Source organism: Conger conger, chromosome 11, assembly GCF_963514075.1.
Source record: "Conger conger chromosome 11, fConCon1.1, whole genome shotgun sequence".
In the NCBI taxonomy this organism is placed as follows: domain Eukaryota; kingdom Metazoa; phylum Chordata; class Actinopteri; order Anguilliformes; family Congridae; genus Conger; species Conger conger.
The window spans coordinates 26,505,966-26,520,206 of record NC_083770.1 but is presented as its reverse complement, the minus strand read 5'-3'; the positions used below and the strand labels follow the sequence as shown (position 1 = coordinate 26,520,206).

The 14,241-nt window shown below is 43.9% G+C and overlaps 1 protein-coding gene across 2 annotated transcripts in view; it reads right to left on the bottom strand.

The window, feature by feature from the left end:
• Positions 1 to 7,012: 7,012 nt before the first annotated feature.
• Positions 7,013 to 14,241, bottom strand: part of tcf7l1b (transcription factor 7 like 1b) — a 43,651-nt gene continuing 36,422 nt past the window's right edge. Inside the window, exons 5-12 of one of the 2 annotated variants that reach the window (XM_061260872.1) lie at positions 12,933 to 13,068; positions 12,737 to 12,839; positions 12,276 to 12,359; positions 9,702 to 9,839; positions 9,370 to 9,550; positions 9,029 to 9,136; positions 8,767 to 8,818; positions 7,013 to 7,933 (exon numbers count right to left, since the gene is read on the bottom strand). In XM_061260872.1, coding sequence (XP_061116856.1) covers positions 7,464 to 7,933; positions 8,767 to 8,818; positions 9,029 to 9,136; positions 9,370 to 9,550; positions 9,702 to 9,839; positions 12,276 to 12,359; positions 12,737 to 12,839; positions 12,933 to 13,068 — 1,272 coding nt within the window. In that variant the 3' untranslated portion in view covers positions 7,013 to 7,463. The remainder of the gene's footprint in view (positions 7,934 to 8,766; positions 8,819 to 9,028; positions 9,137 to 9,369; positions 9,551 to 9,701; positions 9,840 to 12,275; positions 12,360 to 12,736; positions 12,840 to 12,932; positions 13,069 to 14,241) is intronic. The other variant, XM_061260873.1, reaches the window with a different exon arrangement.

Sequence of the window (14,241 nt, the reverse complement as noted above, 5' to 3'; positions counted from 1 at the left end):
AAAAAGTAATCTTTTAGATGCTTTATGTCTCTTTCTGCAACCTCTTTTTACAACCTTTTACAATCTGGATCAGATGTCTTTTTTTTTTCAAACTAAAAAATGTTTTAACAATGTTGCATTATTTGAAACCTGGTGTCATAGGATCAAGATTCCATTTCACTTTTTCAGAAAATACACATGCACATTCAGCACCCATAATTTCATCCGCTCAACAATGCATTGTGGGACTGATAAATTCTTATAAGGCTGACTACATACCAAGGAATAAGCACAATTCTTTGTCTTTTATTTAAAGCTAAAGATTTCCAACAAACCTGATTCACATGAAACATAAGCATTCTTTTAATATGACACATAGCACTGAAATATGTAAATTGCTGAATCACTACTAACACAGCTCTCTCTGAATGCATCTGAAGCCAATTTTAGCATTTTCATACACTGGTAAGTGGCAACTGTTGAAAGCAAGGTTATCATTAGAGCTCATTCAATTGTAATTTGAGCAGGCCGCAGTGACCTAAATTGATTGTTCTGGTGTTCAGAATGGTGGTCGTTTCTACTCTGGCACTTTTCTGCTGGCGCAGAAGAGGGTGAGGACCATGTTTAAAGTTAGACTGATGTAACTTAGTGGTGAGAGCTACTCAGAAAAAGGCTTCTTCAAACCTGCATGCCTGTGTGGTCAAACCTATTTTAGAACTGCAAAGCAGTCGAGGGCCCCCAAATTTGAATGAAATGTTTTCATTTCAAGTAATTATACCCAACCGCAAGACATTCTAACCAGCCAGACCACAAGAGAAATGTATAAAGTGTCCCTGCTGTAAATAAGCCAGTGTGCCATACGAAAGAAGCAGCACATATTTTGGGTTACTCTCTCCCTATGTGAGTGCCTCCCTTCAATGGCACACAGGCAAGCCTCATCTCTCAGTCTAGCAGAGCTCTTGGGTTCATCTCTTCATCCTGGCTTCAAACAGCCAGGGCATTAAAATTTCAGCGCTGTCGCGCTGCAGGATTCAGCTAGGGCAAAGGAAGAAGATCAAAATTGTGTCAAAGGGAGCGAAAAATTCTGCCAGATTGAATTTCAACCCTTTATAAGTGACGTTCGTCCTTCCCCACTCCGTGGCCGCCTGAGCTTGGGAGCCAGGGAGGACGGAAACAACAAATGAGGCGATGTGCCGAGATGAGCGCCTTTCATGATCAGCGCATACCTTCAAATCCTGTCCAGAAAGCGCATCTGAGCGAGACGCCGCAAGCCGTTAGCAGCCTGTCTCCTAGCAGATGTCTTTTTCAGTTTTAATCACGAAGGGTAAAAATTAGCGTTTCATGCGTCTCCAGCCCTTTAATCTGTTTTCATCCTGTCAATTTGTGTACTTCCTGCCCCTGTCTATTTTCACCACTGCTCTCCTCACTAGGGAGGACCGTGGAAACTGTGTGATTCCCCAGCGCTGCTCCTTCTGGCTGAAACACCTCACAGGTGCACACATCATCGGGCATGCACGCCTGAGGAACCCTGAAAGAACCGGAGTGAAAGACCGTGCTGTGCTAATTTCATTTTACTGACCTGTCAACACTATATCCCGGCAGACAGATTTCATCATGCCACCAATCTAAAACTTTGCACCCAGGCATAAGAATCTTTATTTTTTTCGGAGACTTGCATCATCCTTAATAACTTGCTACTTCTTTGGACTCCATTTTATTTGCCCCATCTTGAGATCTTGGGGCACAGGATAATTAGCCAAATGTTAATTAGGGGTATTTTTACTCCTCAGCTGGAAATTAAGAACCTGTGGCGTTCTAATAATAAATGAGTCTTAATTATGCTATTTGACATTTAAGAAGCCAAATGATCCTTCTATTTCTTGAGTCGCATTTGCATTCCCGTCTTTAAGGTCAAATGGTTATAAATAATACATTAAAGGGCCTGCCTTTTCTCTCAGTCAGAAATACCTGTCTCCACAGAGGTGCCAGCTGAGTCTTGTCAAACTCAATGAGAACGAGGGGGAAACAATCAATTAATCTCTTAGTGGGGAGGCTGGAGAATAGCAATATGCTGGAATATCCCTGACATTTCCAACATCCTGTACTTAACAGACACACTATGATAACAGTGGCTTCTGAAATACATCTGAATGAATCATTAATGGCTGTTAGGCTTTATATTTACACAAGCTACATTTATTTTCTAATTCAAATGGATGAAGCATTCAACTTGACTTTACATGTAGGGTAAGTATTTCAGTGACTTTGTAAAAAGGAGGTTTGTGTATGTTTCTATGCACTGGCCTCCCTGTGACTGTAAAGCCAGCATCCTGACATTTTACGCAATGGAGAAAAAAATATATATTGCAAGAGAATGAATTTGGAATCAAGTAGATTCATATGCACAATCTCAAATACTTGTCATGCTGCAGTGACACCAGTAAGGCCTGCTCTGATTTTTATCAGTGCAGTCATTCAAATATGTGCATTTGTTCATTTGGTTCTCTCTCTCTCTCTCTCTCTCTCTCGCTCTCTCTCTCTCTCTCTCTCTCTCTCTCTCTCTCTCTCTCTCTCTCTCTCTCTCTCTCTCTCTCTCTCTCAACCTCACTCCCTCTCTGTTTTAGAGATAAAAGGCTTGCATGGTTTGTGTGCCTCATTAGAAAACTGTCTTATGAAGTGACTATACCTTTTGGGTTTGGATGGAATTGAATCCTCATCAAGTGATGGAAAATTTGCTCTCAAATTCGATTGCTATTTTTAACAAACCCATAACATAATACAACATGCTGTTTGAAGTGTGTGCGCGTGTAAATTGAGTAAAAAATGCTTAATCGTGTACATGTAGACAAGCCAAGTTATTGCATACTGATACATTATCACTGTCCAACAGGGCACACAATAAAAACTGTTATTTGAGCACCAGTCTCACCAAAATGAAAGGCTTCAACTGTTATTTTGTTATTCTGATTTCATAAGAATATAATAATGTAATAAGATATTTTAAATTGTGCAAATAACACAGCACACAAAACATTTAAGAAACATAGAACGTGTTGTTGTTATAACTAACAGACAAATACAGTCAAATATTTAATATTAAATCAAATGTTTACTCTCTAGGCCTACCCCGGTACTCGTTTAGAGTTGAATTAACTTTGAACATTTTACTGTGTACGTTTGAGTAAGCTGATTTTTCTTCGAAAAATGAGCTGCAACAACAGCCTGTTCTTAATCGCTCTATGAATCAAACCCTGTACTGTGAATATTTGTTCATCTTCAATGCACTTGAGAGTTTATAAACATGGATTCATTTGCCAATCAGTTATATCACAATTCTTGATAGTATGTCATTTGGTGGATTATTAATTTTCACATAGCTGGAGGAACAGTTTATATTCCATCAACCCATGGCCATTTTAACCATAGTTACAGTTTTGGTGTGTTGGTGTTTTTAGCCCCTATCTCGTCCTTTTTTGAGAACTGGCTAACTGTACTGCAAAGACCACATACGTCCAAGCTATGCTTTCCAAACATCAAAGGGTTAACCTGGCACGAATATAAGATCAAAGGAGACCCCGAAAAAGAACCTCAGCAAGCGCGTGTAAGAATTTAATGAGGCAAATTAACATTTATTAAATCTGACCTCGTGCATTGCGAGCAGATGTCAAATTCAAAAGGCTATAAAAAATAAAATAAAGAGGCAATCAGCCAGTTTTTTTTTTTTTGAGGGGGGGTTACATACTTTTTCTCACTTTTAAACAAATATTATACAACATTTTAGTTATTGTATGTACACTATTTAATTACCATTATGCTATTGTGGTACAATCCAGAAATATTTTAATATTTGAATTCAACAATAAATTAAGCTAAACAAAATTTGCAATGTAACATCCATACTGTAAAATCTTTCCCGCAGCATACTTAATTGTTATTTGGAAAACTTCTTCAGTTTCACAAATGTGATTTGTGGTACAAACACCTGTAGTCAGCAAAGGGTTGTGTGCTCTCCTGCCACTGGGTTTTACAGTAGCCTATAGAGCTGTTCAGAGTGTTGCTACTGTGTAGCATACACATCGCCTTAAGGAACAGGTTTTTCTGGCTGCTTTTGACAACTCATTACCTCTAATTTTGGTGATGGATCTGAGTACAGGCTGAGGGCAAAGAGAATTGTGGCACAGGAGACCGCAGCCTCTTGTCTGGGACGCGCTGATGATGCGAGTCTGAAACGCACGCCGGCAGATTCTTCTGCCGTTTAATGATTGTTGGTAAAAAAATGTGTGGGGGATTGACAGCTTGCTATCTCACCGCAGGCCAAAAGCAAAACGAATACTCCATGTGTCCGTCAGTCTGTCTCTCGCTGCCTGCAGTTCAAAAGGTAATGAACCCCAGTGAAGGAGAGCAGTCTAGAGGCCTAAAACGTGCGTCCAATCGCAATTACATTTTTCACACTATGAACAATACCTACTGTATATGTATGCCTTCTTTCTAGTAATGCTTTATACACATTCTTATACAAAGTGCAAAGGTAAATAGGTTTCATTCTAAAATTACAGATGGACATTTTCTTTTCTGCTAGAACCTGCTAGAATGCACTCCTTATCCCAGTTCCCTTGTAAGATGTAGGCTATCATGCACAGTTGAATAATGACACCTTATCCACGGTCCAGCTCTTTGGATGGGAAGGGTTAAGCTGTTTTTGGGACGTGCTATAGGTCAAGAAGGGACAGCTTGCCACAACCCCTTCAAATGTCTCCAAACAGAACAACTGTGAATGAGCCCCATACTGTGATGACTTTTAGCTGGGGACTGGTCGACACCTCCACACCTGAAAGAGAAGAATTCATGGCAAAGGGCAGGGAGGTGAGAAGAAGTGAAGAGGTTTACCTGGCACGGTGTGTGCATGTGCAGGTTCTGTGTGTATGGTACATGGATAGGCTACACACTGCAGTGTATAAATAGAGAGCCTCTCGTTCCCGTCGGTATAGCACTGTCCAGCAGGGAGCGAATGGGCGATCATCTGGCCGAGCAATTTATTTCTTGGCAGTTTGCAGAAAAACCTGCTCTTTCCCTCTTTCTTGGGGACAGGCTGGTGTCTCTCACAGGCTCTTGCTGTCAACGCAGTGAGGGATTGCCGGTGTCACTTCCAGCCCAGTCCCGCAGCTAGAGGCTAATTGGTCCATCCCTGGCAGCGGTCCTTGTCCCCTAAGCCACAGAAAGCCGTAACCTACCTTGTGTATTTTTCTCTAATTGAATTGCCTAATGAGGTCCCGGGGGCTACCTCCCATTACCTCCGAGTTAATTAAAGCTTCTGCGTTGTGCCAAACAGCAAATAAAGATGCAATAAAATTGGGGGGAGGGGTTTGTGTGTGTGTGTGTGTGTGTCTGTGTTTAAGGAGTTTGGGGGTTTTGACCCGTTTTCTTTTTTCTTTTTTAGCCGTTGTTCTGGGACACTGCATTCCATGAAGGAAAATGTTTATTTTATTTTTTTAATTGTATGTATTTCTGGCTCCAGATTTTCATATCCTGGCACAGCATTGTTTCCAGTGTGGACTGCCTAAATTCATCCCATTAAAGATTGAGTTGTAATACTTCCCAAATACTCTCCGACCCCTTCTAGTAAATGCAGAATTAGAATTAATAAAGAGGAGTACCCTAGGTTGCCCATCAAATTTTCTTTGAGAAAAATAATAGTACAATTAATTTCTACTGACCCTTAAAAATAAATCAACGGACAAAAGTCATACATAGATTTTATGTACTTGAGGTCAGTTTATCAAACAGTAAATACATCAGCTAAAGGGTGCACACTACTTTACACTACAGCATTTAATATACAACCTGCCTCTAACAAATTTGTGACCTACTAACACTGTATTCCCAGTATTTATCAGCAATTTTCACTTAAAAAAAAAAACTTACCGTCTTGCTAAGCATTTAGTCTTAGAAAAACTCAAGACACCTGCTAAAAGACATTTGAGGAAAAATGATCATAACATATCTACAGTCTTGAATATATCTAAATGCCTAATAGGCAATTCTGGATGCTATATTTTCACTGCACTCTCAAAAGTGATTGAATTTGATGGCCTCTGTAACCGTGCAGTGTATAAGGTACTTAATGGCACCAGAAACTAACAACTATTCTAGCTTCATAATCTCTGCTGATTCTTGATTTGTGACACCACTGCACAGGAATTTCACAAACTGTTACCCTGGGAAAATAAAGGCAGGGATTTTCCTTGTTCCGCTGCTTCTCCTGGCTGATAGGAATTTAAAGGAGGCCCAAGCAGCTGCATGAGGGGCCAATGCCGGCGGCTGTTCCACAAAACCCAGACCTAATGAAGTAGAGACTCCGGACACATCGTTTGCTAGAGACACTGCAACAGAAACGGGGGAAGCGATACAAGTACCGTAAATGCAAAGGGGAACTTTTCCATAACATACTGCAGGTTATCTATTCATTCTTTAACTGTAAGAGCATGACTGTTACGCAGTCCCCCACTCATTTATTTAAACCTCTTTGTTACATCTTGTCTATTCAGACATGGTAAAGGTTAAATATTACTGTCATTTTATATCATAAAAATAATATTCTATGCATTCAATTCTTTGTCTAACTGTTAGTAGTTAGCTAATTAACATTCATTTTTGTAATGTATAAACTTTGTCATTAATGTCATCTTCCTCAACAGAAACTTTCTAAAATGCTACAAACTCAGTAATGTAATGGGCAGAACGATTATTGAGAAATTCTATATTAAATGCAAATGAGGCAGAAAAATAATGTTAATTCAATAAAATCTATCTATCTTTGATGTTTTGAATGAGCCAAGCGTTGATTGTAGCATCAAACCGTTGCCAGTTAAAACAAACGAGTGTTCCAAAAACTTGAACAAGCCTGATGACCTTTGACCTCAGCTGCATTGTAAAGGAACCTACTCTCAATAGAACACATGGAGAGCAGGCCAGCCAGGCCATGTCACATTTCAGATTTCATTTCCCACACACAGAGAGAACGAGGCTTTTAAGAAACAATTTTAAGGTTTATTTATCATATCTCAAGGGAAGTCTCACACTTAAGATTGAGGGGGTTGGGGGAAGTTGTAGGGAATAAAGAGGGTTGGCCAGTACGGAAATAAAATGCCAAACTAACATTAAAAGAGGTTTTTAAACTAAAAAGACAGAGGGTTTTTTTGTTTTGTTTTTTAAAAAGAAACCTTTTTTACATTTGTTCTTTTATACAAGTAGCACATTGGATAAATGCATTGAGAAAAGAAACCAGTTCTGCGGTAAACTTTACAAAAAAATACATTTTGTTTCATAGAGAGAAGCAAAAAAGAGGTGGTGGTCAAATATTGACCAATAATATTTTTTTTTCCTTTTCATCATTTAAAAAAAAAAAACTTGGTCTAATATCTATAAAAGGTAAAAAGCAATATACAGCATAATAGAAAGAAAAAAAGAGAATTGCTCATTTTTATTTAGTCAGTTGATTTGGTAACCAAGGACAGTGGCTGTGATTGGAACAAAGCATGATGGGAATGCAGAGCTGCCTGATGGAAGGAGGTGGGCGGGGACAGCATGGAATGGTGCAGGGAGGTGAAGGGGATTGGCCGAGAGAGGATGGGCGAAGACTGGCTGCCAATGGGCAGGGAGATGCTGGGCTGGGAGGATGAGGAAGATGTGGAGGAAGAGGAGGAGGAGGAGGAGGACCCGGAGGGCTTGCCCGGCAGGGGGAAGTGGTGGTGTGAGCGGCCCTCGGGCTTGGTGGTGAGGGACAGGGGCTGGGCCTGCTCGGAGTGGGTGGCGGCAGGGGCGGCTGGCGAGGCCAGGGCAGCCGATGGCGTGGCCGGAGAGTCCAGCATGCTGCCGTGAGAGGAGGCGGGGCTGTCACACATCTTCTCCGAAGGAAGATACTGCACGCACTGCTTCTTATTCCGAGAGGAGAAGTCTGGAACGACAAAGGGGAATTGAGAACGTTAACAACGGTGAAGGAGACGCCTCGTGAGAGGATAAATTGGAAGGTCAGGGAAAGTAGCCAAAAAACACGAAAAACAGCTCCTCCCGTAATTTTTCTATTGGAAGACAAATGAAAAATGGATCAAATGAAAAAGCGCTGCGTGTTAGTAAAGGAGCACTGTTGCGCAAAGAAACAAAACTTCAAACAATCTGTTGGCAGATGAATGAAATCTCAGAATGAAGCGTGTAATACAGCAATGGGAATGTTAAGTAATGTGGATCCTGCCAGCACACACAGAATCACAACTCTAAGCACCGGCACAAACAAGCAGCCACATTCAAAAGACACTCAGGCAGGCAAAGGCCGATTACATATGGGGCATTCTCAAAAACACCACTGTGGAGAAAATGAAGATGGCTGTGGAAAAATCAGTCATGTCACAATGACCAGAACACACTGCAGCCTGGTGCTGGTGCCAATATGGCGTCTGTCAGGAACCCAGAACAGACATACCTGCCACTGTTAACACTGAACCTCATATGCTGCTTGTCAGAAGTGCAGAGGAGTGGTGGTTAGTAAGGGAGGAAGAGTTGCGGAAGAGAGAAAGATATTTTCTGTACAACAAGAGAAAACATTTTTTGTATATTAGTACATTAATCTGGTCTTGCACATTCTTTGAATCCTTCCACGCTCTTCCTGCTAACACGCGTTTCCTGTATCAGAATCCGTTGAACTAATTACAGCTGTAAATCCCTGTGTGAACGGGACTGGCTGCACATCTTCAACTTCAGAGAGGACAGATAGAAAAGAAATGGCCACCTTACCTTCTGGAGTGGAGTCAGTCTTATTGTCCCTCTTCCTCTTTTTCCTCTTTCCCTGTACACATCAAAAGAGAACAGTCAAGGACGTGAGACCAGTATTAGAATAAAACCAAAGGGACTAATAACAGGATCTAATACATGGGGTGGGGGAACACTGTATGTGGTTTACATTGACACGTTTCAGTTGAGTGCACTTAGATATTTCCTTGGTTGTTTAAAGCAAAGCTGGAAGTGTCTGGGAAGGCCTATTGGGCGTGTTACTTACGTAGTTATCTCGTGCCGACCAGCCGGGGTATAGCTGGGAATGCAGCTGCCTCTCTTTCCTTGCCAGCTCGTAGTACTTGGCCTGCTCTTCCCGCGATAGTGAGTGCCACTGTCAACACAAACGCCACCAGAGAATGTCACGGTTCACTGGGAACGCATAGCACGATGAACAAGTACGCACATGCAAACCAGCACACACACACATCATACACACGCACACAGGCACTCAGAGACAGACTGGGAAACAGACAGACAGACACATACACGTACACGTACACGTACAGGTATACATACAGACACAGACACAGACAGCGATAAGACAGACAGGTGTTGTGTACTCACCCTCCTGCCCAGGATCTGGTTGATGGCAGCACTCTCCTTCAGAGTGCACTCAGCCACCACCTTGGCCCGCATCTCCTTCATGTACAGCATGAAGGCGTTCAGTGGCTTCTTGATGTGGGGCCTCTTGTCTTCCTCCTTCTTCGCCGGTCCTGGGGACTTCCTGGAGAAGCACAGTGGACCCCTGGGTCAGGGAATGCCACATAGGCCCCTTACACACACACCAACTTCATCTGAACGTTTATCTGAAGCTATTGACCGAAAAGTCAGCTGAGCGCACAAGTACTACAGCCAAAGTGTGGTAGAGTGGAGCCGGGTTGAAGGGGAAAACTCACGAGTGAATGACGGAGCTCTCGTTGTTGGGCTCCTGCTTGATGGCGGGCGAGACGATGGCGGGGTGAGGGATGCCAGTCTGGTGCAGCCCGTGGGGGTGGTGAGGCACCATGTGAGGAGAAAACCGGCTGGACACCAGGCTGCGGGCACAGAAGAACACATTACTGTTAGAGTCCTCCTCTTTTACCCTTTACATACAGTTACATAGTTCCAAAGGGGTTTGGATCCGTGAAATTTCGTTCAAATCCTTCAAAAAGAGCCTTTTTGCAACCCAGAAGAAAATTATGAATCATGTTGTTGCCATGGTAATGGGGACCTGACAATTGTACTGGGTTCTCTCACCACCAGTTTCAAGCCTAAGAACATTTCACACAGCTCCCAGCATGAGGAAACCTGACGATGCTAATTTCCCCTTCGCCAAGGTAGGGAATGTACAATGGAACATTGTCACTTAATGTTCCTTGCTGGCAGCAAATTATTTTACATCCATATTTCCATGCAAGACTCCAACATTTGCTTTGCTCACTTAATATCAAATAAAAAACCTGTCTACCACGACGGGTGAGATGAAACAGTGCTATAAAAGAGAATATCAAATGAAGGTATGATTCTGTTGTTCGTAAGCACACTGGGGCCTTTTTTTCTGGATGGGCTGCTGGTTAGTTCATCAGGTTAAGGCACCGTTCACGTGTGGATGGGTATTGAATCTGGATCACGCCACTGCAAACTGTAGTAACTGGTAACCTCATAGGGCAACTCAATTGGCTCTGGTGTCACACAAGGAAGGAAGGGCTCAAGTCAGCTGGGATGACAGTGTCTCAATGTGCATCACCGACCCCTGCTGGTGATTCAAAATCTGTACAATGACATCTTCCTCCAACTCCTGTCTGTGCGAGTTCGACTTGCAAACTACTGCATGGCAAACTTCATGGGCTTCATTGGAGATGCACTCACCCAAATTGACAGCAAAGGTTGCAGCAATGAGTGCGATATATTTACATGAATGGGTATTTGAAATTGGGCAGAAAAAGAGGAAAACCCTTTCTCTGGTTGGGCAGGGAGCAAATAACTCATCTGCACTCTTTTTTCTCCAAAATAAGTGACATTTTATCAATAGTGTTAATGCGCACAACTATTCTCAATCCTAGAACAGGGGAGGGGATGGAGTTGTGGTCCCCACCCCTCTTATAAATTCTTAGCACACGATTGTAGTCCTTTCCTCCGCTTATATTAATTCTTGCGTCAAAGGCATGAAAATGACAGATTTCTCATTAAAATGGAAACAGCTGCGTCCATAAAGAGTCTCGCACAGAATGGGAACAAGAACCAACAACAACAGCAAAAAAAAATAAAAAAGAACCCCAAATATAATCACTTGTGCAACCGATTTTCAAGAGGGAAAGAAACATGCAAAGAGGTGCAATTATGATCAATTAGAGCTTTTAAAATGATTTGTTTTGAAGCCGGCAATGGGCTGACAAGGCAGTTCTAGCTCCGCTGGGAGACGAGAGGCAGCTCTCTTTTCCTCCCGAGTTTAAAAAGGGAGAAACGCGTCCCTTCTCCCTCCCCAGTTCCCCTTTCCTTCCGACTGTCTTCTTTGAACACAATGGAATTAATATTGGTGATGCATGAGCAGGAACCAGGCTGGAACGTGGCGTGGCGTGCCAGCGAACACCACGTGGGATATCACATCTGAAGACATCCAAGCGAGGAGCGTCAACACAAAGGACAGGACAGAAACCCGCCACGCGCTTCTGAGGGAGCAGGGGGAGAGCGGAGACGAGAGTGCGGCTGTACGCCGGGCTGCGTTGAGCGGATAAACGCTTGCGATTGGTTATGCAAGGGCTGCCATTAATATTTCAGCTCATACATGGACAGGAAGGCTCTGTACAAACTTTTAAATTGCGCAATTCTCCATGTTCGAGAGTGGTGCAGAAAGCTCAATTAGATGGGAGGTGTCGGTTTTTAGATGAGGTTTGATTCCTCCCGATCGATGGCGCAAGCCTTTCTTCTTTCTGCGTGTAGTGGAGCGGCTCAGCATCCCGGCTCAAGCGTAGAGCAGAGATTTTCACATCTTTAATCCAACACGGTACCATTTACTCAAAGAGGGAATAGCGAGAGGTTTTCAGGGTTACCCTGGATGTGCGAAGCCACTTTAGAATGCTGATGGTCTCTCTCCGTTGTCTTTGGAGAGTAAAGAGACCTTCTTTGTATTCATGCCAAAATCTGTTCTCTTGCTGAACATGCTCACAGCTAGAGGTCCTATTAAACTCAGAATGTTTGAAGTACCCCCCCCACCACCCAACCAACCCCACCAAAACTACAGCTCCAAACCTACTACGCCGACACTAACGAAAGCTTACAACATTCGCTGTGGCTTCACATGTCTTTGTGTGCAATTTGTTTCAGGGTTACCCAAACAAGAGCTGTGAAGTAATGCAACGAATCAGGTCACACCAAACAACCATAGCAATGGAATCGCACAACCAGAGCAGAGGCACCACACACAAAAAGGTCCACTTCTTAAGGGAGACGGAGTTGACCCATTTGACAATGGGAGAGGGGGAGACGCTCACCTGGACATGGACGCATTCATGGCAAGCGCAGGGTATGGGTGCCGGAACCCCCCCGGGGGAATAGAGTACATATGTTGGCCTTGCCTGGGAGAGAGGAGGTAGCAGTGAGAACCATCATAAACACATTAGACACGTAACGCACCCATGCTGATCGACCTCTCATCAACTGCGACCTTGTGCGTATACAACAGCACCGTTACAATCAATTCGAGGTCCACGTCAAAACGCACATTTCTTTGGATAATAATTCTTTTTTATTTTATTATTATTTATTAGCCTCCAAGTAAGCATTCCAAGTAATATTTCTGAGAAGAACATACTCCACGAGCATAGTTGACGATAAAAAATAATAAACAGAAATATGTATAGAGGGACCAGTGGAGTTAGTCTACTATTGACTAAACTGCATTTTCAATGATTACTCAGGCACGTACACACAGGATGGGGGCTGAGAGACTTACTGCGGAACCAGCCAGCCCAAAGGGTGTGGGATTTGCCCCACGGCGCCGGGAGAGAGGGGGTAGTACGGTGACAGCTCGGAGGGGTGGGGCGTCCGCGGGATGCCTGCAGGGGGGGCAGAGAGAGGGCGGGGCGGTCAGACCCAGTGCCATGCGGGATTGGCCGACAGGCGGAGCGGCGGGAGGAAGGGGTGTGTACCTGTCTTTGGGTCGAGGATCTCCGGGGACAGGTGCGAAGGAGGGGTCCCGGGGGAGAAGTGTTCGTTGCTGTAGGTGATGAGTGGCGTCAGCGGATGCACGTGGTGGGCGTGCTGCACAACGGGGACCTTGTTGGACTGTGGGAGGGAGAGGAATAGGAGATTTTAGGATTAAGGGGAAGGATATGACAGAGGATGATCATAATTCTACACTGAAACGGTACGGTTCCTCGGATTGACGATAGCCGATGTACGGCCATTACTCCACATTCACTCTCTTGGGGGGAAAAAAACTCATGCCCCAGAATATTGCTTGTGTGAATCAGTAACGTTCCTAAAAGAGAATTCAGGAGGTGTGAGAGAATAATCCCTTCAAGCTTTGAAAGGCAGATGTGCCTCATATGCCCTTGCTCTGCCTGGAAATAAACACCAGTTGCACAGTTGGCAGAGGTGGTTGAGAGCAAACAGGTCTGCTGACACACCCAGAGGCTGGTCAGGCTGCCAAACAGGCCTGGAGGCTGGGCCCAGTCAGACATCAGCACCTCTGCCTTCCACTTCCACAGACAGGCCTTAGTGGAAACACAGCCGGGCACTTGAGCCGGCATGGCCGCCGGTATCTCTGGTAAACAGCATACGGCTGTGCGTGTGACGGGCCTTATGATGCAATCTGGACAGCCACCAATGAGCTCCAAAAAAAACAAAAGAAAAAAAACTGGGCCGGCCTGCCAAGACTATTACTGCCCATTGCTAGAGGAGAGAACTGTTTGTTCAGCCCAAAGGACAAAACAACTGTGCCTCAGAGCCAGAAATCACAGCATTAAATACACCCCCACCAAAAACATGACTCCGTCTAGCAATCTACCAACAACTGTTCATCTCACTACAGTACTAAATCAACAACATACTACTACCTCAGTATCAATTCACAGAAATGACCATAACTTCTTAACGTCCTATTGAAGGTCAATCAACTGGTCGTTATTCTTGAACAGTGCCATTTAGAAACAGGTCGTCACACCCCACCTCCCAAGTGAAGTTTTCAGTAAATTTTTTGGCAATTCGGGAAAGCCATTTCACTAACCCCTAAAAAAAAAGCTATGGAGCTCCTGGAAAATGGTGGACGGAGAAAAGCTCAATAAACACAGTGGCGCCTCGCTAGCTACCAGCACACGACACCCAGTGTGGCACACAGAGCCCTGTCAACTCGGGGCGGGAGGGAGGAGGGCTGGGGCACACCTGTCTGGCCCAGGAGGGGTTAAAGCCGCTCTGTTGCCGGAGCCGCCAGAGCATTGTTATTTCAGCTATTTTAAC